At 40.8% G+C, this 23531-nt stretch overlaps 1 protein-coding gene and 1 long non-coding RNA gene across 3 annotated transcripts in view; one reads left to right on the top strand and one right to left on the bottom strand.

Annotated features, from left to right (window-relative positions):
- The window catches only part of LOC143441762 (uncharacterized), a 238398-nt gene extending 229835 nt beyond the window's left edge, over positions 1–8563 (top strand). The window contains exon 8 of the long non-coding RNA XR_013109431.1: positions 7643–8563. This is a non-coding gene — a long non-coding RNA (uncharacterized LOC143441762). The remainder of the gene's footprint in view (positions 1–7642) is intronic.
- The window catches only part of Cacna2d3 (calcium voltage-gated channel auxiliary subunit alpha2delta 3), an 800506-nt gene that overhangs the window by 24803 nt on the left and 752172 nt on the right, over positions 1–23531 (bottom strand). For both annotated transcript variants that reach the window (XM_076931312.1, XM_076931311.1), the window contains one exon: positions 16293–16404. In XM_076931312.1, the coding sequence (XP_076787427.1) occupies positions 16293–16404 (112 nt within the window). The remainder of the gene's footprint in view (positions 1–16292; positions 16405–23531) is intronic.

A 23531-nucleotide genomic window follows, 5' to 3' on the forward strand; every position in this document is an offset into this window, starting at 1 on the left:
CCAGAAAGATAAAAGAATTACATGTTCTCTTTCCTATATGGATCTTAACTTTGTGTTTATATTTATGTAAATAAGGCAATGTGATAGTAGGTACACATAATAAAACTAGATGGGACACCAGGGGAGGAGAACCAGAGGCACTAAAGGAGCAGGAGAGGGGGGAAAAGGACACACATGACATCAAAGAATTAAAGGACAAACAAAGATGGAGAGAAGAGAGGGGGAACGAATGTTTGCATGCTAATAAAAAGATTTTAGAAGAAAAGACGAACTGTGGTTGGTTGAGTATGCTTGGCCAAACTAGGGACACTATTAGGAAGAGTTGCCTTGTTGGAGTAGGTGTGGTCTTGCTGGAAGAAATGTATCACTGTGGGGGTGGGCAATAAGACCCTTCTTCTAGCCACATGGAAGCTAGTCTTCTCTTGTTTGCCTTTGGAACAAGATGTAGAACTCTCAGCTCTTCCACCACTATGCCCACATAGATGCTGCCATGCTCCAGCCTTGATAATAATGAACTGAACCTCTTACATTGGTGCTATTTCACAGCAATGGAAACCCTAACTAAGACGCCAACAAGATGAACAACTTAAGCAGAAGAGAGATGCAGATGTAACCAGAATGGATCCTGTTAGGAGAAGTAAACAGTAGTAGTCATCCAGAAAGGAAACTGTCATAGAATTCCTTTCAATGGGATTTATTGAAATTAAGAGAGCTGGAAGGTCATGATTGGGCCCTAGGGTGAAAGGAGAGCACGAGACAGAATAACACAGCATACGTAGATCTAAACAAGATGGAGCTTAAAAGGAAGGAACAGATTTCCTTCAGACTAGCTGTTCTCAATCTTTGGTGCTTGCATATCAGATACACTGCATATCAGATATTTATATTATGATTCACAACAGCAGCAAAATTACAGTTATGAAGTAGCAACAAAGTAATTTTATGGTTGGGGGTCATGGGTTGCCCCAACATAAGGAGCTGTATTAAAAGGCCAAGGCATTAGGAGGTTGAGGACTACTGCTTGAGGACCTGGGTAAGACCTTCTTTAAAAGTAAGACTGAGAGAGGGATGAGAGAGCCAGTCAAGAGAGGGATCAGGAGGCAGAGGCGGCTTTTAAGAGAGCAACTTTCAGACCACCACCTTAAGCAAGTCAGTTAAGGAATCTTCCCAGACCAAATCTCCAAGACAAAGAAACAATCTGACCCTTTATAACTCTTTAGGGGTGGTGGGAAGTTTTACATCATGTGATTTAGTTCAACATAGCATGCATGGCAAAGAGCAGGCATGAGCCACATTAGGAAGATAAATCAGGCTTGCTGTTGGGCCATAGCACAGACAACTTCAGAATTCTCTACTCCAGAGTTTGCCTTGTTTGGGTGGTGTGTGTGTGTGCGCGCACGTGTGCGTGTGTGTGTGTGTGTGTGTGTGTGTGTGTATCAGGTTTGTGTGTGTGTGTGTGACATGCATACACACCATACACACACACACACACACACACACACACACACACACACACACACACATATATATATATATATATATATATATATATATATATATATATATATATCAGCTTTGTTAACAGACTTTTAAAGATGACCAGCTATGTTAAAGCAGTTTAACATAAAGAACTATTCTGGCATGACAAGCTATGGACTGGACCTCAGGATCATCACTGGGATTCTTCCCTTAGGGTTACAGGTAACCCATGTCCCTCTGTGAACCTCTTCTATTCTTAAGCAACTTTCACAAAGTTTTGACCAGCTCTTAAGAATCCGAATTCCCACTTGTTAAAATAGATACTTGTATTTAAATATGACACAAAATAATAGGCATCTCAATTGCTAGAATTAAATACCAACCCCACCATCACCCCACTGCTCATACTTCCAAAGGTTAAGAAGCTCTTTGGAAATCTCATCTCAAGGAATAGCTCTCAGTGTTAGAGATACAGACATTAACACGCGTGCTTTCTATAGTATATCAACTAGAAGACATCCCAGATATTGAACGCTAACTAAATGCAAGGCTAGATGAAGCCTCTTATATAATTTTACTTTGTCATAGCCACACAAAACCTGTAGACACCTTAGCATTTTTGTTTTATTGATCAGTGCACCACAGTGAAGTGTGTGTTTGTGTGTATATGTGTAAAGTGTGTGTGTGTGTGTGTGTGTGTGTGTGTGTGTGTGTGTGTGGAAGGGGGAGGGGTGATCTGCTTAAGCATATAGTTCTTGCCAATGAGGTTATCATGAAGTTCTTCATAGAGATTGAGCTACACTCTTTAGTAGCCAAATAGTAAGGCAGAATGTCCTTTGGACATATCATCTTGAGCTTTGCTCCCGGTAGCCATGGCAACTAGAGCCAAAGAACACAGTGCTAGTCAGGTCTATGGTAATAGATGACTGACACTTCCCAGTGAGCAGAAGAGAGGAGGGTCAGGAGATTTTCACCCAAGAGTCTCACTCTCCAACAATGTAAGTGATCTTGGGAGGTGCTACATTATATTAGAAGTGGAACGTTGATTACACACAGGAGTCAATGGTACAGCTTCCATGAGGTTACTTCCATGATGGGTTTAGACTTTGCTGCATGTTGGGGTTGCTCACATCCCTGTAAGTAACCAATCACCTATGTACTATAATCAGTAAATTCACTAGTCTTACCAAGTTAGACTTTGATAAAATAGTACTTTGGTCTGTCAGTGGTGCCTATCTGGAGCATATGGACATTTGCTTGCATCTATCTCACTAGGAAAAATAAAAGCAAGGGTAAACATTGATCATATGATGTGGCTACATAGACCATGACTGAAAAGCATCTGAATGGATGCCCACTGGGATGTTTTACTCAGCTTCAGCAGAGCAGACTTTGTGTACCTCAAGCACTGAGCTTTGCAGGATGGAGCAGGCAACTAACTACTGTGGGCCTCAGCTCTTTGCTTGGTTAAAATGGAGATGAAGTGGAGGAACGGAAAGAGCTACAGGCAATGGAGGGTACTAAGAGTGGGTGAATCAGTATTCTTGAGGGACAATATTCCATGTACGTTATGCATTCCTCAAGTCAGCCTTTAATGCATACACATAAGGGGCTGGATAGGTGGCTCCAGGTTTAAGAGCACTGGATGCTCGTCCAGAAGTCCTGAGTCCATATGGTCCAGAGGTTTGTATGGATTAGATGCCCTCTTCTGGTATGCATGAAGACAACATACTAAGTGATTCCCAGAGAGAGAGAGAGAGAGAGAGAGAGAGAGAGAGAGAGAGAGAGAGAGAGAGAGAGAACACAATAAGGAAAAAAGGTTATTTGAGACTGAGCATGAGTAGGGGAGACTTGGGAGAAGTTGGAAGGGAAGAGAGAAGAGAGAATAATAGAAATCATGTGACTATAGTACACATGTAGGAAATTATTTTTAAAAGAATTAAAAAGAAATCATGGAAGGAAAAGAAATGTGGAGACAGATGTAATCAATTTTCTTAGGAAAAGAAATGAAATAGGCATTCCGGAAACAATCTTCATCTCTCAAAGTTCTCAGATGCTTAGGGCTCTTGAAGTGATCAAGGTCCCAGGGCTGATCTACTTCCCAAATATAACCAGGAAGGAGATACACACTTCACTTTCTAGTGATCTTATAATCCTGCTTCCTTCTTCCCGTGGCCATCAGAGAATCCATCTAATACTCCTCTGTCCCCAGCAAGTTCACTCATCTGGCACCCCACCCAGCCACTTCCCATCCAAAGGCACTTTATTTCTAGTGAGGGGTCAGTGTGCTTATAAGGTGCCTGGTATCTCCTTCTAGGCATGAAGCACGTCTAGAAACTGATGCTTCATCCTGCCTTGGTTTTCAGAGAGTTTTCTTATCCAAGTCAAAAGAGTTCCTCAAGACTCTTTTGCCTGAAGGAGCAACAATTCAACATCTGCTTCAAAGTAAAGTGAATTCCTGTAGGTCATGTTTGTACATATTTAAAACCCCAAGATTTAAGAGGCTGGGCCAAGAGAATTGTGAATTTAAGGCCAGCCTGAGCTACATTGCAGGACGATGTCTCAAAAAAATTGTTTAATGAATTCTTTTCTTGAGTATACAGAATGTCCCTTATAAAAGTGGTTTGTGCCTACTAGAAATTGCTTCTCTATTCAGTGTGCTGCATTTGAAGTAGTGTTCGACTTTGATCCTCTGAGTTCCTTTAACACATCAGATGGGTCTTAATACCCATAGGAATATATCAACTCTTTCCAAGTTAAACAAATGGGGGCAAGCTAGAGAGGTAGTAAACACACATCTATAGGGTTCTGGCGACTCACTAAGCCACTTCAGGTGCAGTCCTGGGCAGGGGAAGGGAGGGAACACAGACTGCTCTTTGAGGGAGGGATGGCGGGGGTCATGGCACACACCACCACCCGGATGCAGACAATGCACCGCAGAAAAGCAACTTGCAAACCTCAGTTGTGTGGAGACAGCTCTGTGCCCTCCATCCCACATGCAAATAAACATTCTAAAAATATTCCCTGGCTCTGCTGGTCTCCTACCCTCCGGCATGGAAGAGGAAAGCCTCCCTGTGTTGTGAGCCCAGCCAAATGTACATGCATTCCCACCCTGCTTTCCCACACGTTAAGAAACTTACAAATGGGAAACTGTTTGCAAGGCTAATTCCTATCAGGTACAGACCTGCCCCATCATTACAGACGTGAACCCCTTTTATTTTGCACAGTGGACTCGGGAGAGAAAACAGTAATTTCCATCATTTCCTGTATTAAACCCTCTCCAAACATAGCTTATCAAAGAGCGAGCAAAGGTAGGCACACCTACATAACAATGTCCACACTATCCAGCTTCTCAAGGTTGTAATCAGCTGGAAATTAGGGTGCTCCTTCATCCTTTGAGCATCTAAGAAAGAGGATCAGTGATGCTTCTGTGCCAAAGAAGAGCATCACTGAACTGGGTGTAGCTGGGAAAAAGTCCACCAGAGTGGTTTAGGCTTTTATTTATCTTTTTTTTCCTTGTTGTTGAGCTAGGGTCTCACACTATATAGCACAGGCTGGACTGAAGCTCACTATGTAGCCCAGGCTGGGCTTTGGACTCACAGCAATCCTCAAGTTTCTGCCTCCTGACTTCCGGATTTGCAGGTGAGATCCACTCATGCACCTAGCCTTTAGTCTTGCTTTATCACCCCTTTCGACTAGACCAATATCTTAGAGCAATATTTTCAGCATATAAACTTCCAAGACAAGCATTTCCCCTCTTCTCTTTTGTGAATACTCAAAGCCAAGGCATTTTTAGCAACCACGAACATACAGCTCTAATTTCGCCGGTCATTGTAAGAGCAAGCATTGCCTTATTCCAGCTTGGCCCCACTCTGGTGGTAAAAGGGAAAGCAGGCTTTTATATTAGGAGGCAGAGACTTGCTATATGACAAATTGTTAAAAAAACAAAACAAAACCCAAAACAAACAAAGGTTTGGATTTGATGGTGTTGTGGTTTTCATCTTTTGTGATAGGATGACCCCATTTTTAAGATCTAGAACTTGCTACCATCTAATTGCTGAGATGCAGAAGGGGAGGAGCAAGAAGACACAGGCGGACAGGGGCTGCCATTCTTCAGTTGCTACTTGTGGTTAGCAGGGGGAAATTCAAAGAGAGGAATCTCTTTGGCTCTCCAATTCCAAGTCATGGGGAAGAGTAAAGAACACTGTGAAGGAAGAAGGATGTAGTGTCCCTGCAATGGCTAATGCTGTCTATGTGAAAACAGAATCTTAGAGGATACATCTGGTTTTTGACTAGGTTCATTCAGGTAGGAGGACCCACACTAACTGTAGGAAGTATCATCCCATGAGTTGGAATCCCACACTACAAAAAGGAGAATGCACAACGAACACCAACATCCACCTCTCCCTGCTTCCTAGTTGTGGACACAGTGTGACCAGCTGTCCCACACTCCTGCTGTCATGCCTCCCCTCTCTCACACTGTGAGGCCAAATCAACTGTTCCCTCCCTATGTTTCTTTGACCATGTATTTTGCCACACCGATGAGAAAAGTCAGAAATCCAGCCCCTGTCACCACATTGGGGCCACCAGTACTACTCTTCCTGTAGAGTAGAAAGCTGATTTAGTTTTAAAATTAAGGTCAGTCTGTTTGAGAAGACCACTGACTCTGTGATGGGCAAACAAATCACATGTAGCTGCTAATTTTAAATAAAATTCGGGACAGATCTTTGGCAAGGCTCTTTAGAGCAAAAAATACAAAATATTTCAACCAGTTAGTGTAGGCTTCCAAATTAAGAGGTTAAAAACTGTTACATTTTAACACCTACAAATTACATTATTCATGGCACCAGTGTTGTCCCACTGACAAAGTCTGTATCTAATTTGGTTAATGAAGTATTTGAACATTACTGGCTATGTGTTGTTTCAAGTTCAGAATTCCAAAGTTTTCTAAACTGAGAGCTGTCAAGTAGATCCAGAAAAGGGCAAGAAACCAAGAGCTACTTTATCTAGTGAGAGCTCATTGCAGCAAAGTCCCCGCCATCCCCTCTTCCTTACTAAAATGGAGCTTGACCCTACACTGGGAACTGGGGAAGAGAAGCCTGCCAGAAGTCCTGTGGTTTCCCTGTATCCCTGTCAACACAGAGCCTGGGGCGGACTGTGCTCTGTTTAAAAAAAAAAAAAATCTCTCCAATTTACAAAGCATTTGCTCTTTGCTAAACACTATGCTAAGTATGAGGACCACATATTTTTTTAAAGTGTGTTGCGGGGGGATATATCTGTGGGGATGCATGTGTGTGGAGGCTGGAGGATAACCCTGGGTCATCCCTGGAAATGTTGTTTAACTCCTTTAAGACAGGGCTCTTCATTGACCTGGTATTTACAAATTTAGATAGGCTGGATGGCCAGTAAGACCCAAGGATCTCTTGTCTCTACCTTCCCAGTGCTGGCATTATTATTATAAGCATGAGCTAACACATCCTACTATTCTCTTCATCATCATCATCCTCTTCCTCCTCTTCCTCTTCCTCCTCTTCCTCTTCCTCCTCTTCCTCTTCCTCCTCTTCCTCCCCCTCCTCCTCTCCCTCCTCCTCTCCATCCTCTCCCTCCTCCTCTCCCTCCTCCTCTCCCTCCTCTCCTTCCTCTCCCTCCTCCTCTCCCTCCTCCCCTTCTCCTCCCCCTCCTCTTCTTCCTCCTCTTCCTCCCCCTCCTCTTCCTCCTTCCCCTCCTCCCCTCCTCTTCCTCTTCCTCTTCCCCCTCCTCTTCCTCCTTCCCCTTCTCCCCCTCCTCTTTCTTCTCCTCTTCTTCCTCTTCTTCCTCCTCTTCCTCCTCCTCCTCCTCCTTCCCCTCCTCCTTTCCCTCCTCTTCTTCTTCCTCCTCCTCCTCCTTTTTTATGTGAGTCATTGGGATAAAATATGGGTTCTTATACTTACAAGGCAAGTGGTTTACCAACTAAGCAACTCCCTCAGCCTCATATATCTTAAAAGCAAACAACAATCATTGCCCATGCAGAGGTGAGCAAACAGAACATTTAAACAACTGGTTCAGGTCTTTGTGCTGTTAAGTGTGGTCGCCCAGCCTACAATCCTGCCCCAGAGCTCACCTTCTTGGCATTTATTTTAGGGAAATGCCTTGCTCCTCTTTTTATAATGTGTCCATTTTACAGGTGACTTGCAGACGACACACTTGGAAGGAACACCTGCAAACTCTGCTGGGAAAGGCTGAACACATGATGTAAACTGCCCACCCAGTTTGAGACGGGAAACTGGAGTCCTCTCTAAGAACTCAACATCTCTGAACGAAGGTCCTCTGAACTGTAGCCCACAGAACATGTCAACACAGCTTCGAGACCAATTACTTTCCTTCAGTTTAGGGGATAAATGAAAGGCGCATGGGGAGGGGTGATGAGAGAGGAGAGTGGAGCCAAGGCTTTGGGAGCTCGCAGGAAGATGAGCAAATCTGTGCACAGATCCTGAAGTGAAAATGACGGCAGTGGAATTTTTATGAAAAGCGATGAGTGGTGTTAGCAAGAGGAAAATCATAGGCAAAAAAAAAAAAAAGAAAGAAAAGAAAAGAAAAAGAAAGAAAGGAAGGAAGGAAGAAAAGAGAAAAGAAAGAAAGAAGCCCACTTTACCTTAGGAATTAGTAGCTTACCAGCGTTGAAACAGAACAAGGCATCCAAGCATTTAAATGTGACATGTACTTAAGGTTTTATTTCTGATTAATTACTTTCAGCAGGATCCAGGCATTACACTTTACAACTGGTTCTTCTTCCAGGGAAACCTCTGTGGATCAGCTCATTTCCTTAGCCAAGGGGGTAGGGTTATCAAGGGGTAAGGAAATGTTCTGGAAAAATCATAAAACTTCACACTCTTTTTAGACATTCACTTCTGCAAACTTGTTGACAGTAACAAATGCCCAGAAAATATGGGCTGAGTTGTTTTCGATTGCTGTTGGAGTAACAGATTAATTTAATAATCAGTGGGATATTGAATGACGAAAATTATTGCTTATGGCATCCAAACCACCAACCCTAATGACATTCTTATGTAAATTCTTATTTTCTTTTAGGCTCCTGCATTCTTAATAAACCCTATATTATCGTAAATCCTTTTTTAAAAAAAATATTGCATACTGTCTCTCTGTGCTATAATATATAATATATCTGTCTGTGTTAAAGGCAGATAAATGTCCACTTTTGGAGTTGCCAATTTGAAGGTTTCTATTTACAGAAAATGAGTCATTCCTGGATAGATGCTCCATGTTGAACCATCTTGTGATACAGGAAACTGCACATAGAAATGGAGTCCAGAGCAGCTCTTCTTCCCTGAAGAACAAAACCAAACTCACACTGTGGCTACAACCACCTGTCACAGCTCCCTGAGTCCTAGCAAACAGCTCAAGACCAGGGTCATCTGATCCCCTTTAAAGGATGGGAGATTGTTAATGATACACCAGGAGCAAACCAGCAGCTCATGCCTGTTCCCATGAGAGGCACAGGATTCTTTGGGCCTGTGGCTCTATGGCTGGCCATTGCTTGTGGAAGAAAGTAATCATTGCCTTGAGACCAGTTGGTGATGGATGCTGTTCTCTGTGTTCCATTGCGGAAGGCAAGATGTTTTTCTATGAAAAAGATCTTAGTGCATAATTTCTGAAATACTATAATTTTAACCAAACTCAGTTTCCAGCTTACTTCTGGCCAAATGTAATAGTTGTGTTATTTCTGAATGGAATTGCTCCTGACCTGAAGTTACCTGTAAAGTTCATAAAAATTTAGCAATAATCCTTGATAACTTTATCTGAAAATATTTTCACTCCAGGCAAAATGTGACAGTTTTCTCTACTAATTACACCTAAAGAACATCATACTGAACTATCTGTGGGCTGGGAAGAAGGGTAAGTGCCAAAAATTAAGTAACATGACTTGCTTCCTTAACAGCCTGAGTTCCAAAAATGGATGCTCACATGGAGGGACAAACAATATGTTATAACTATTGCTATAAAGATAATGGACATGTTCTAATAAATTGCATTTTATGTAATGGAGCTAGAAAAGATGGGAAGGTATCTGTAGACAGGAAGGATGGAGCATCATTTGCCAACAGCAGCTCTCCCCTCAGTCTCTTTATGATGCATCACACTACCTTCAGGTACACACACCTCTTTTATTAGGTAGTGATTTCCTCTCCACCATAGCTTCCCCACTTTTGCACTCTCATCCAAACTGCCTGGTGACTTGTCTGCAAAGCCCTCAATTGTGGATGCCTCCTTCACCATCCTTGCTTCTTCAGGTATAGTCCAGTGTGTGGGAGGTAACAGACAGCCAAAACAGTATTTACTGAAGTCGCGAGCTAGTTTTAATTTTCCTTCTGTAGTTTATTTTCTCTTTGGAGCCAAGGCACTAGGAGCAAACTTCAGGACTACTAGAATATGAAGCTCCTTTATCTTGTTAACTCCTCCACCACCTTGAAGTTTACAGGTACAGAAACCATTGATGAAGACAGAAATACAGACGGTGGTGGTCCCATGGGAACTGGAAATTATGCCAAAGAGAGAATACATTGGTGGAGCTGCTGGGGAGCTGGTGCTGTTCTCTGAGGTCTTAGCTTCTAACATTCAGTATGGGTGGATTTGTGTGGCAAAAAAAGAAAGAGTATACAACTGTTCTTAATGAAATGTTGACCACCCCTGCCCTGAGCCTATACCTGAAACCTTAGGATTTGCATATATTTCTCTGTGAGCCATGCTTCAATCAAAAGCTTACTCAAAAACTGAAGGAAGAGCCTCAGCCCTTCCATCCATATTTCTGAGCACTTCAATGCCTTGCCTCCTTACTCCTCCAGCTCAACAGGGCTTCAAGATCTGAAACCAAGCAGAGATGGTTGCTCTGCACTCCATCCCATCCACCCATGAATTCTCCATGACAACAACCTAATGTCTGGACCACAGGAGAATGTCATGTTCTCCCGTGTAGCAAAGTGGTAGGTGAGCGTTTCTTTGTTCTGAGATCTTTGGGTAATTTTAATCAAACAGCATCAGCATCGTTTGTTTCTCTTTTTGAGGTATTAAGGAAAAATGCCACTTTCCTAACCAATCTCCTGCCTTGGATTTTCTTCTGTTGTCTCAGGTATGATGGCCATAAGAATTATAACATAGGTATGATTGCCAAAACATAGGGGTGACCTTGAGGAGTTTGCAGTCTTGATGCCTGGGGGTATAGTATCCCATTGGTCTGTAAGGTTCTTTATTGCTAAATTGGTGATATACACTTCCCCAGAACACAAAGCCATGTTCTGTCAGTAACTTCTAAGAGGTGCTATTAAAATATGACATGTAGTTTCTGTTTCTGTGGAGGCAATATTAGACTTGGGACAGGAATATTCCTATTTCTCTAGAATGTTTTTCAGGGTTGAAACTTAGTGAATGTGTGATCTGAAACATCTCAGCCATTTGTGGCACTTAACAAAATACCTTAGTAAGTAACTTAAGGAAAACAAAAGTGTTTGCAGATTGTCACCAGCAGACCTTGCAGAGAGAGCCTACCCTCTGATCAAAGATGGGATAGAGATGCAGACAGATTTCCTCAGGCTTCTCTTATAAGAACATTCATTTTACTGGGGAGAGGGTAGTACAGCCCTTAGGTCCTAATCAACTCTTAAAAGACACCACCTACTGATATTATCACATTGGGAAACAGGTTCTGACATATGACTTTGGGATCAGGGTTCACACATACAAGTATTCCCAAGCACTATCCATGCATGGAATGTGGCTATTTACTGGGTATTAGTTTGTCCTAAGCATAATGCTAAACCCATAACGTATTTTTCCTACTTGGTTCTTGTAGCAAGTCCATGAGAAGCTTACTATTATTACCCCACAAATTACACAAGAAGGAGAAAGTCTTCCACAAGTTGAGTTTTCTTGCCCATTTCTATAAAGAAATTAAGAAGGCAGGTATCACATCCTGAACTTTGTACTTCCAAGGTCCCCTGTGTTAAATCACTACACAGACTCATCACTTTCTTGTGCTGGCCCTAGAAGGTTCCCAGTCAGAAGAAAAACCTGTGACATTTCAGACTGGGCAAATATAAAAGCCATCCTTCAGTAAACAGACATGTGGAATGCCATGAGAAAACAAAATATGTTGAATTACAAAAGAGCTTATGGGAAGAGGGAAAGCGAAGTTGCACAGCTGAGCATAAGGAGCTGATAATCTGACCTGCACCAGAGCTCCGAGAGGGAAAAACAGCAGCCGCCATGAGAAGTCAAACTTCTAGCTGAAAATGAATTCTGCTTAGGAAAAATATTTACCATAATTATATGGTGATAAAGCCTCTAAATAGGAAGACTTACATCACAATTATTCCCAGGCAGTCAATACCAATAAGATGCACAAGAGGAGCTCAAAGGCACAGCTATTATAGAAACTCGAGCCCTGTGCTAGTGCCACAGAATAATAATTAATATACAAGTTCAGAGTTTCAAAAATTTTAACAGAATACACAAGTAAAGAGTTTACCATCAAAGAAAGCATGCACAAGAACAAAGATGGTCAGTAGCTCTCCAAGGGATGCTACTAGAACACTCTTTAAAGGTTACTATTTAACACAGAGAACCTAACAAAGACTGTACAGAAATAATAACTACCTTTAAAAGAAGCAAATTAATCTTCTAGAAAGTCATACATATTAAGAAGAGGGTGGACATTTTAAGCAACGGACAAAAGCAAGCTGAGTTTTAAAAAATCACAAAGGATAAATCAAATAAGCACAAAGGATGAATTGATATTGAGAATCACCTCAATGAAACTCCAGAACAGGCTAGAGAAAGGACTCTGTGAAAACCATTGACATGGAGGAGGGGGCAAACTACCTACCAGATCCAAGAGCTGAGATACAGGAGTCAGTAGGAAGCATCCTTACTTAGAGTCTGTGGCCTTGGCCTGTATGACAGTGTTCATGCTACATCCAGGAGGACTTTAAGCAAAGCATGGGAGAATGCATATTTATTTTATAAAGCCAGAAAAGAGAACTTTGAATATCTTTAACACTAAGAAATGATAAGTATTTGAGGAGAGATATACATTTTTAAATTTGAATAATTATACAATATATCTCAAAATATCACATGGTACCCATAAATAGGCATACTTTTATTTATTTATTTATTTTTATTTTATATTTTATTTACATTTCAGATGCCATCCCCTTTCCCCATTTCCCCTCCCTAGAAAACCCCTATCCCATGCCCCCTTTTCCTTTTTGCTTTTATACCATTTTCTTTTAAATGTTAATCAAAGGCTTTATAAGTTTGGTAATGCTCAATTAGAAGTGTAACCCAATACCCAACCTAGATATATCAACTATCTTTGACTGGTGGAGACACGTGTAGGCATACTTTTAAATATACAAGATAATTTTTAAAAGGAAGGAAGAAATAAAAATAACAAACATGTTAACATTTTAAATACCATATATGAGTGAACTCAGTAAACTTGGAAATGAGATGAAAAACATAATATCAAAAGAAATATAATCACTAAATCAATTCAAAAATAGAATAAAAAGAAAATAATATATAAATATGAAAATGACATAACAGAACCCAGAAATTTGCATGCTAACTTAAAAATAATAAAAATGAAAGGTTTATAAAAGAAAGAGAATTAGAAAATACAGAGAGATCTGTCCACAAAAAAGTGGCTAAGTAATTGTAAACGCTTACCCCACGTATCCCATCAGACACCGGGAGCTGTGTGAATGTTTACCAAATTCATGAGAAACATATATTCATCTCAAAAGAAGCGTTATAAATAGTAGAGAAAAGGGGGAAATCCCTTAAGTAATTCTGTGAAAACAACTTAACAGCAAAGCCAAATGATAATACAGGAAAGAAAATTCTAGCCACTTTTATTTTTGACCACAGATGTAAGTTTAATAAGTCAAATAAGTCGAATAAATGAACTTAACAATATGTTTTAGCCTGGGTATTTTTTTTTCTTTCTTGGTAGTTAAGTGGCAATGGCAGTTTTATTTGGAGAAATCAAGTATGATTTTCACTTTAAATAAGGCCTCTGTTATGAAGGGTACAACACAGCACATCCACATAGAGACCCATGTGCTTCTGAAAGCTTAGGACACTGTGTAAAAGATGTATCATCTGGTGAAGTTGTTACTGTGTGAAGATCATCAAGTACAGAAAAACTAAGATGCTTCAATGTCACCAGTCAGTACGGTCTTATGGGTCCACGTTAACATAAGGTGGCCATCATGAATCAAGATATCATTATGGAATACATGATTAGATACATGTACAATGCTTCCATGTATGCCTGCAATACATATTTCTATCAATGAAATATACATATTTCAAATGAAAAAATTAAATAAATCAGCAGAACCACACGAATAAATTATCTTAATAGTATAAATATGTTATATACAGTTCAGCATCTACCCAGGTATCAAACAATAATGACAGCAACAGAAAGTCTTAATGTTTCCTTAATCATTTAGCAAGTACTGACCTATGATAAACCCATAGTAACTCTAAGCAGGAACAATAACAATGGCTATACAAATGTTCAAGGAAGAAGGCTGATGGATGGAAGATGGAAAAAGAGAGGAGAGGATACATGTTGCCAGAATGCTTATATATATGTATGAAACTGGTAAAAGAATGTGTTTTTTTTTTTAATAATCTGGATTTAAACTTTAGAATGCCGTCTATTACTCAAAGATATTATGGCATTTAGTAAGGACTGTCAGAATAGTCTAGAATCATTCTTTATAACAGAGAACATTTGTTCCTATCATTTCTTTAAAAATAATTAAAACACAGGATTTGAAAAAATGGTTAACATGAAAAATTTTACATTATTTACATTCTATAATAAGAAAATCTAATAAATATATCTAACACGATATTGTTAAACATGGTTAATGGAAACTTCTAGTCAATAATATCTAGTGGCACAAATCACAACACAGTAATTAGGTATGAAGATTAGATACCGTTTTATAAATTGTAACATATTCTATGCAAAAAGTCCGGGGAATCCATGTAAGAACTATTAGATCTAAAGTACACAGAGCAATCTGTTGTCTATAAAATAGTCAATAAACAGAAACCAGTATTACTGTTATGTATTATTATTATTCTCAAGTATCACCATTATACATTAGAAAAGTAGTTCTAGATGTGTTCTTACTAAAGCAAGAAAAACTACAAGTAGGCTATGTATAAGTCTGATATAATTTATACTTACTTTAAGAGGTATGGGCAAAGGTATATAAATAAGGAGATGTGGTTAATTTATTATTAAGGAGGTCAGATATTCTAAAAATTGTTATCCTCTTCAAACTGACTGTAGCTTATAGCAATTTTCATGAAAACCCTAGAATTCATGGCAATTAACAAGCAAATTCTAAAGTTAATATGAAATGCTAAAGAGCTGAGAATACCAGAAATACCTTGGAGGAAGAATAAGGAAAGGATACATTCTCTCCTAAGTATCTCCTAGCTATACTAAGGGCCTACACAATGACAACACAGATGATCAAAAACAGCTCTGCAGATCAGTGGGTGTAAGCATCACTACAAATGAACAGGGAATCAAAAACTATTTCATAAAAAGTGCAAGTTAATAGAATGGCTTCCTAATAGATGTAAAGCTCCAGGTTCAGTCCCCAACTTCACACACATCCCCACATATGCACAAAGATACATACAAGTTCAGATCAAGGGGTGGCAGGGATGCTGTGATGGTCCAGCAGTTAAAGGTTCAACTGTGCAAGCCTGCCAATGTAGGCTAGTCCCCAGAACCCATGTAAAGGCAGACAGAGAGAACCCACTCTGCAAAGTTGCCCTCTGACCTTTACATGTGACCAGCCAGTGCAGGTATACTCTACCACCCATGCACTGAAAATGAAGTACAGGTTTATACTTGTATAATATATAGAAAAAGAAGTCAGAAGTCCGTTTGTGCTGGGCAGCACATACAAACTGCATAGGGTTAAGGTTCTAAATACAATCAGCACACATGAATATGTTCAGAAAAAAATGCAAACATTGCTTTGTTAGGAAAGGTGAAGACTTTCTTAAGAGTGGTACACAGTGAATAAAACTGAAAAGGACAAAGTAGACTATATTAAAATATAAACAAAAGAAAGCTTAGGTTCATCAAGAGTCATTCACCAATAGTGAAGAGATCAAAGAACAGGATGACACATAGAAAGCATCTGTAGTTATTACAACATAGTATTGGAAGCACAGGAAACCTAAATCAATAAGAATGGACCCAACTATCCAGTAGCCACCTACCCAACAAGTACAGAAAAACAAGTCTCTAAATGACCAATGAAACTATTAAAATCTGTTTGTCATCAGACCTTAGATGCTCAACATCAGGCCACAGAGAAACCATGCCTTGTAGGTGGCATTCAAGTACACATAAGGGCTCTGTCCTCTTTAAATGTATCTAAGTACATTTGCTGAAGTTGCCAACTGTAAGCTGGTGAAACACCAGTTAGGACGTCCTCCAAATAGCAGTGGGTTGGACTAAACTCTTCTATGTTCCAGGCTGTATTGTTATACATTCTGAGTGTTTCCCAATCTTAAAACAATTCCAAAAACAAGGGCTGTTTCTTCCCAGCTGATAGAATTACGCTCTCACACAAGAGGGCAGCCATGTTTCCTGGCTCTCAGTGCAATTGTGTGTGTGTGCTCCAGTCTCATTGGCCCATGGGGAAAGCTCCACAGTCAATAGAAAGGTGTGTGCAGTGGGCTGCAGGGGCTGGGGGAGGGGGGCTTACTTGGAGCAGTCTTCACAAGCAATGTTCCCTGTGGTCTCCTTGATGGTGCGTTCAGAAACAAAGGCTGGGTATTCAGTATCACAAGGCTCCAGGGTCTGTTTCAGTTTCTGGGCTGTAGGGAAAAGAGGGAAGAAAATAATGAAAGCTTGGTGTTCAGGCTCAATGCTGTGCCTGGCAACCCACCCAGCTCTGATGCAGTTCTCCTTAAGAAGCTCTGTGATTTTTCTAGGCACAGCACAATGCATTATTTTCTAATTACTTCAGTGATTTCATCTGCCAAGCAAGTCTGTAAGCTATAATTCCTGAAGCAGTTGTGTTGGCTTGATCAGCTATCATTTATGCATCACAAGAATTCCGCTTTCTGGGTCAACTTCAGCCAAGGGGTCTCTTACTTCAGACTCACAGCAACTTAGCACCAACACTTCCGGGAATCTGAACACATACATAAAATGTAAGCTGTACCATATTATTGAGGGCAAGACAAATGTTGTGATATGATTGCATAGTTCTATTTTTTTTAAATGAACTGTAAATATATTTATATAGTAAAATACACAATGTCTTTGAGGTATACCATAGACCCAACTTTATTATTATAAAGTTTCTTGTTCAAGAAGACTCTGTGTCCGTTTAAATAATGGGGACATGAGAATGAGTGCACAGTAGGCAATCTATATAGGCTGGTGGTAAGTAGTTTAGATAACTTTCACCCAGTAGTTAAGATCCAAACGGTCAGAGTACAGGTGCTTAGTACATAGTGCTAGGTGTTGGATTAATTATAATAATGATAACAGTAACAAAATGACACAAGCATCCTTGGCTTTGCAACTTTAAATGATGCCGATTAGAGCAGGGTTAAGTGCAAAGGAGAGAAGTCTGGAGAACAGATCCCCCACTCTGCTGCTTCTAGCTAGCTGTCAGCATTCTCCTCTATAAAGTACGGATGCTGGTGGCTCAGGCACTCTGCCCTGAGTAGGAGTGGGTGTACTAATTTACTGTTGCACCCTGGAATATCTTCAGCTTCCCAACAACCACCAGTTTTTTTTGTTTTGTTTTGTTTTGGCTGCTGTAGGCATAGAATTAAGCTTGTCTATAAAATTTACATTTTCAATTCTAAAATGCAATGCATAGAATACAGGTTATGCTCCAGCTACATATGGATGAATGTCAGAACCAGAGCAAACTGACTTCCTGGGATGCTATGGGATCTAAGAGGGTCCATGAGAACTACATCTGCAAAACACCTGGCTGTGCACAGTCCGATAATTATTAGGTGCCCCGTAAGCTGTGTCCTATGCCTTTAAATTCTAACACAACTGTGTCTAACATGTGTGTTTTTTCTCTGAGGAAACTATTTGGAGTCATAGTATACTGGAATATGCTTTTTTATTTAAAATAATTCAGAGTCTGGTTCAGCTTTTTTCACCAGAACTTGTGATTTAACTGACCAGAGGTCATCTCACAGGGCTGGACTGAGGAGGCAGCATTAATGTACACACAGCTACTCACGAGAAAAAAATCTCTCTCTCTGTCTCTCTCTGTCTCTCTCTGTCTCTCTCTGTCTCTCTGTCTCTCTCTCTCTCTCTCTCTCTCTCTCTCTCTCTCTCTCTCTCTCTCTCACACACACACACACACACACACGTGCGCATGCACACAGGACAAATGATCTTAACTTCTGAAGGATGTCTCCATCTCTCCGTCATCTCCCTTGGATAAGTGTTTTAGTTTGTTTGGTTTGGCTTGGTTTTTGGTTTTTAGTTGTTTTTCTAAGCAAATACAACAGATAAAACAAATGGGAGAAATTCAGTCATTTGTGACAAGCTGCTTGTTCCTGAGGGGGAAGGTGAGAACTTGTTCCCTTCCCATGCCCAGGGCTTCCTCAGTAGATAGTAGGCAGCCCTCCCTGAATGCCTTTGGGTCTCCTTGCTTGCCCCTTGTTCTGTTGTGCTCTTACCTGGAGCCTGGGCCATCTGGCTACAGTTTGGTAACACATCTTATTTTCACAGTTCTTCACAATTAATTTTTCTCTGCCTGGCAAACAATTCTAACGTTCGACTTAGGCAGCTTCCTTTCTTATATTTAAAATATCTGAATTTTGAAAAGCTCATTTCTAAATGAAATAAAAATTAAATCCACAATCGTGTAGATTATAAGCCAATAAGGCGCACTCATGCAAACAGCATATAAAACGTGCTGACACACAACTCAGTCTGTTGAAGAGCTGTTGGGTGCCAGGTGCGGCTCTGCTTGGTCCACATGAGCTTACTTAACCACAAAATATGACAAGAGTAAGAAATAAACTAGGAAGTAGGAACTTTCTTTTTCTTTCAAAATCTCTGCTTTCTAGAGTAGGCAGAAGGGAGAAGAGTGAGTTAAATTGTCCAAAGTCAACCAGGGAGTAGGCGGCAGAGACAACTTTTGAACTTGGGCTGGTTTTGCTCCAGCAGGAACATGCTTCATGGCTTTCTGAAGTCAGGCCAATGGCACAAAGTGAAAGGTCTCTGAGGCAGGTTGGGGGAGGCAGCACACACACATGATTCAAATAAGCCTGACAATTTCACCATCTCTAACTCTAACTGTCCGGGCCCTATTATAAAGGAATGGGTCTAAAATGTCCAAGGTGAAGCTCATTTGGTCCCGATCCTTCCTGGAGATGAAATTCTTTTTCCTTGGGCAATTGTAGGGTCTCATACTGATGGAGTGATAACTGTTGACTCTATTTACAGCACGACTGTAGATAGGCTGGAAGTTGCAATTTTACAAATTATCCCACAAAGCCATAGACACATATACTCTAGCTAACCTGGACCTTTCTGTCTAGAACACATGGAAAACACCATACATATTTGCCAGCCAGTACTGTTTATCTTGAGAATTTCAAACCAATAGTCAAAGCTGCCAGCAATCTACTGAATACTGAGTTCTGTTTTAAGTCTGGTCATTCAAAACCTGTAGTCTAACAAAAGTAAGGGTATTCAAAGATGCTGATGCTAGCCTAGGACACTTCTCTCAGAAAGGACAGCTGCGGCTCAGAATCTGGACACAGTCCGCCTGTAGTCATCATCTTATGTATGTATATATTGATTGACTGCTATGCTGGGGGTGGAATCCAGGACATTCTTTACACTAGGCAGTGCTCTATGCTACGTGGTACCCTGCTACCATCAGAGTGTACTTAAATGGAAACAATTAAACCTTTACAGCAGCATCTGAGGACATGCTTCCGCACAGAGTCACAGTGCATCTGTGAACGAAACCTTCATCCCCACACAATAAGTAAAGCTCTGCTACTGCGTAATTTGGCAAAGACACTAAAACTCTGTGAAAGAAAGATGCCTGAGATGCCTGTCCAAAGGCATGCAGTTGTGAGTGGCGGGAGGGTCCAGGTGTGGCACCCGGAAGCCACACTCACTCATACTCTCTGATCTGTCTCCCATTCCAGTTATAAAGGTGTCTGAAGCTGAAGTCACTATGACCTACTTCTCACTCCCCATAGAGCATTCAAGGGGACATGTACACAATCAGATTGCTTGAATTTTCCCTTAGCAACAAATGTTCCTGATGAGAATTCTGACTTGAGTTCACAGTAATTAAGTGCAGGCAATCGGGACTGGATAGATTTGCCTTTTGAATAGCCTCTCTCTCCTTTTGTCTCTGTGGAAACATCCCCATCCATAACAGGGTGCCAGCAAGCTCCATTCTCTTTGTGAAATTTCACCCAAATGAGACCTTTGTGGTAATCAAGTAGAAGCGGGTTTCCACAGTCCCCTCATCAAGGAAATGAGGCAGATAAACAGTATAATTACGGATTCCATTTTTAGCTAAAACAAAGACGTATGTCTCAGCTCAGAGTCTTTATCTAGTGAGAGAATGGTAAATTTAGAATGAATTGTAAGTCAAGATGGTGCTGAACCCATTCCTCCCCTACACTAGATTCAGGATTTACACAGACTTTTAACAAAATGTTCTCATAACAGTATCCCCCTGATGAATTCACAGACACCTATCCATTTCAGTGTCTTCATATACAACATTGCAAAAACCCTATTACTGCCCAGTAGAGCAGAATAGAGAACTCTGGACCTGAGTTAGACAACAGTTCACATGTGGGAACCCAGGTCTCCACTTCATGCTCCAAGAAAGGCAGCTGAGGCTTCCTTACAATGGAAGATCTTGGCTTAGCGCTCTCTCTCTCTCTCTCTCTCTCTCTCTCTCTCTCTCCTTACCTATCCACATGATTTATATCTTCAGAGAGATCTGTTAATATGCAATGCCAGTAACTACCTTTTAGCTAGAGTGGAGGGAGGAGTTTGAGGACAATCTAAAAGGGTTCCCTAGCACTCTGGAGACGGTACCATGCTCTATGCCAGCACACCATTGGTAGCAATGTAAAGATCCAGCTCTTCTTATAATCCATGTGATGAAGGTGTCACAGTCTCGAGCAGTGATTCTCAACCTTCCGAATACTGAGATCCTCTAGTACATGTTATGGGAACCCCCAACTGTAACATTATTCTGTTGATAGTTTATAACTAATTGTGCTACTGTTATGAATCATAATGTAAATTATCTGATATACAGGATATCTGATGGGTGGCCTCCCAAAGGGGTTTCAAACCACAGGTTGAGAACCAGTGGTCTAGAGTAAAGGGATATCTGGAAATTAACTTTTTTTGGGGGAGGGGTGTAAGAAGATCCTCAAGGCAGAACATTGAGAACTAAAGTATCACAGCATAATTTTGCCCTGTGTTGGGATAGCTGTGGAGAAATAGGCAATGTAAAGCTCAGAGTGGGAATCTTATAGAGTGTCTATAGAATTCAAGCTACCGTGCCCTGATCTGCACCCCTTCGTCAAGGCCAGGACTACCCGATGCTGGCCCTACTGACTCAGCTATTGGCTTGTTGTAGGGGCTGTCATGAGTGTGGTAGAATGTCTAGCAGCATGTTGGCCTCTACCCACTAGATGCCAGTAGCAAGCTGTGACAATCAAAAATGTCCCCTGATAGTGCAGTGACTGCTAGGAGGCAGAGTGTCCCCTCAGTTAAACAATACTGCCCCAGGCAAAGCAAAGATCGCAGCCATAGGCTCTCAAAGAACAGGAAGAAGAGAAAAGAAAAAAATTGTTAAGTCTTTGGAATGAGAAGCTAGCATAGATGTTTGAGCTGACAGGACAAGGTGAGAATGGGAGCTCTGACAGTGGAATTTAACATAAAGATGGTCTTTCTCGAGGTCTGAAGATGTAGCTTGGTTGGTAGACTATTTGTCTACCATTCAGGAAGATGTACTCCTCAGCCTCGAGAGAGGGGTGTAGATACAGGAGAATCGAAAATTTGGGATCACTCTCAGCTACACAGAGAAACTGCCGAGAGAAAACCATCCTCAACTGTGAAGAGGAATTCCAGGAAGAACAATTAACCACCAAAAGATGACTCCTCTACTCTCCTCACACAAAGCTTACTCGTAAGAAATAGTCACCTCCTCCAAAGCATGAACACACACTTTTGCACTAGACTCAAGCACGTGTGCTCCCGTGCCCACTTCAAACCTGAACTGTATCTAATTAACCTTTACTAAGCATCTGAGAAGCCAGAGATTCCCAGTCCTGCCTGCACAGGCAGGGTTCAACTTGCAGGCTAGATAGCCACATAAGAGCCAGCACATCCCCATTTAAATGGAGTGGGCCCTTGTTCCCAGTTACTGGCACTATAGAAAGATGGTGTAGGGAGACTAATCAAACTGCAACCCAGGCCCTCAAGCCCTACTGATTTATCTCATCCCACTTTTTAAAATACAGTGTATATAATATCAACAAAAGCAGATTTATACCACAGGTAGTATTTCTTTAGTGGGTATAATAGTCTTTTCTTTTCTGTCACTATGAGTTGTATTTTGTTCTCTGTTTATTAATTTTCTATTCTCCATGTTGACTTCTGACTGTATTAACTCCACAGCTCCTCATCACTGTTTTTATGTCTTGTTTTTGTTTATCATTTTAAATATTTTTATGATTTCTGGTAGAGGGTATGCATCTTGCTATGTGGCTCAGGCAAGCCTCCACTTTCTAAACTCACAGCAATTCTCCTGCCTCGGCTTTCTGAGTAGCTGAGGAACCTACAGGCATGAGTCCTTGCATCTGACTATTGAAGCATACCAACATTTTATAAATTGAATGAAAATGTTTGCAGTATCAGTATAATATACCTTTCTGTGGGTGAATTATAATCCTAAACTGATCTCATTAGGATTTGTATTTGCTATTGTGAGTGTCCTGTCAACTGTGTAAAACCTTCACAATCTCAGTTACTTAGTTACATTGAATTTCTAGACTAGGATAATGAACATGCCCTATAATTCAAAACTAGTACCACCCCAGTAGACTTGATAAGATCATGTCTGGCACAAAAATGACTGTACAGGGTATTTGATGAGCAAAGTGCCTACTGTGCGCTCAGCCTCAGTTGGGTGCTGATGAGACTACACATACATATATGGTCATCAAGGAATCCTAGTAAAAGAAGCACAGCAGTGTGATGGTCCTAGGCTAGAGCAGAGATCCAGTGTGACTGGACTCAGGAGGGAATGGAAGTAAATGCCTGAGGATTCAAAAAAAATGTACTCAGCAGGCTCCTGTAGTACAGAAGGCAATGTCAATATATAATACCTACGTTGTACTGCTTAATGATCTCACAGTTAAAAAAAAAACCAACAACAAAGAGTTAAAAATAAAGTGAGCACTAGTAACCTGCCAGTCTTTAGCATACAGATTTTAAAAATTCAGAAAACAAACACCCAGATAAAAAAACCCAAAAGAGAGTATCTAAGACATTGCACTGGCTCAGAAGGCCTGGAAGAGACAGGTGGCCAGGGGACAGTGCTCCACCATGGAGTGATAGCAGATATCACTGTCGGTGTCAACCCTGTCATCTGCATTACTGAGGATTAATTATAAATTTTGTAGTATCAGTTACAATTAATTAATTAATTACAGTAGAATCTTAGGTTCCATTTACTCTGATAATCAGTTACTATGACTTATCATATTACACACACACACACACACACACACACACACAGACAAAGAGATCGAGAGACTGAGAGACAGAAAGGCAGAGACAGAGAGATTCTTTCCACTGTGATAATGATAGGAAAACTGAGCCTTGGTGAGATCGATTCATTTACTAACATTAAACCTGACTTTAACCATACTGTAGACTTGGGCCTCTGAGACTATCCACTACC

The sequence above is a fragment of the Arvicanthis niloticus genome, chromosome 3, assembly GCF_011762505.2.
Source record: "Arvicanthis niloticus isolate mArvNil1 chromosome 3, mArvNil1.pat.X, whole genome shotgun sequence".
In the NCBI taxonomy this organism is placed as follows: Eukaryota; Metazoa; Chordata; class Mammalia; order Rodentia; family Muridae; genus Arvicanthis; species Arvicanthis niloticus.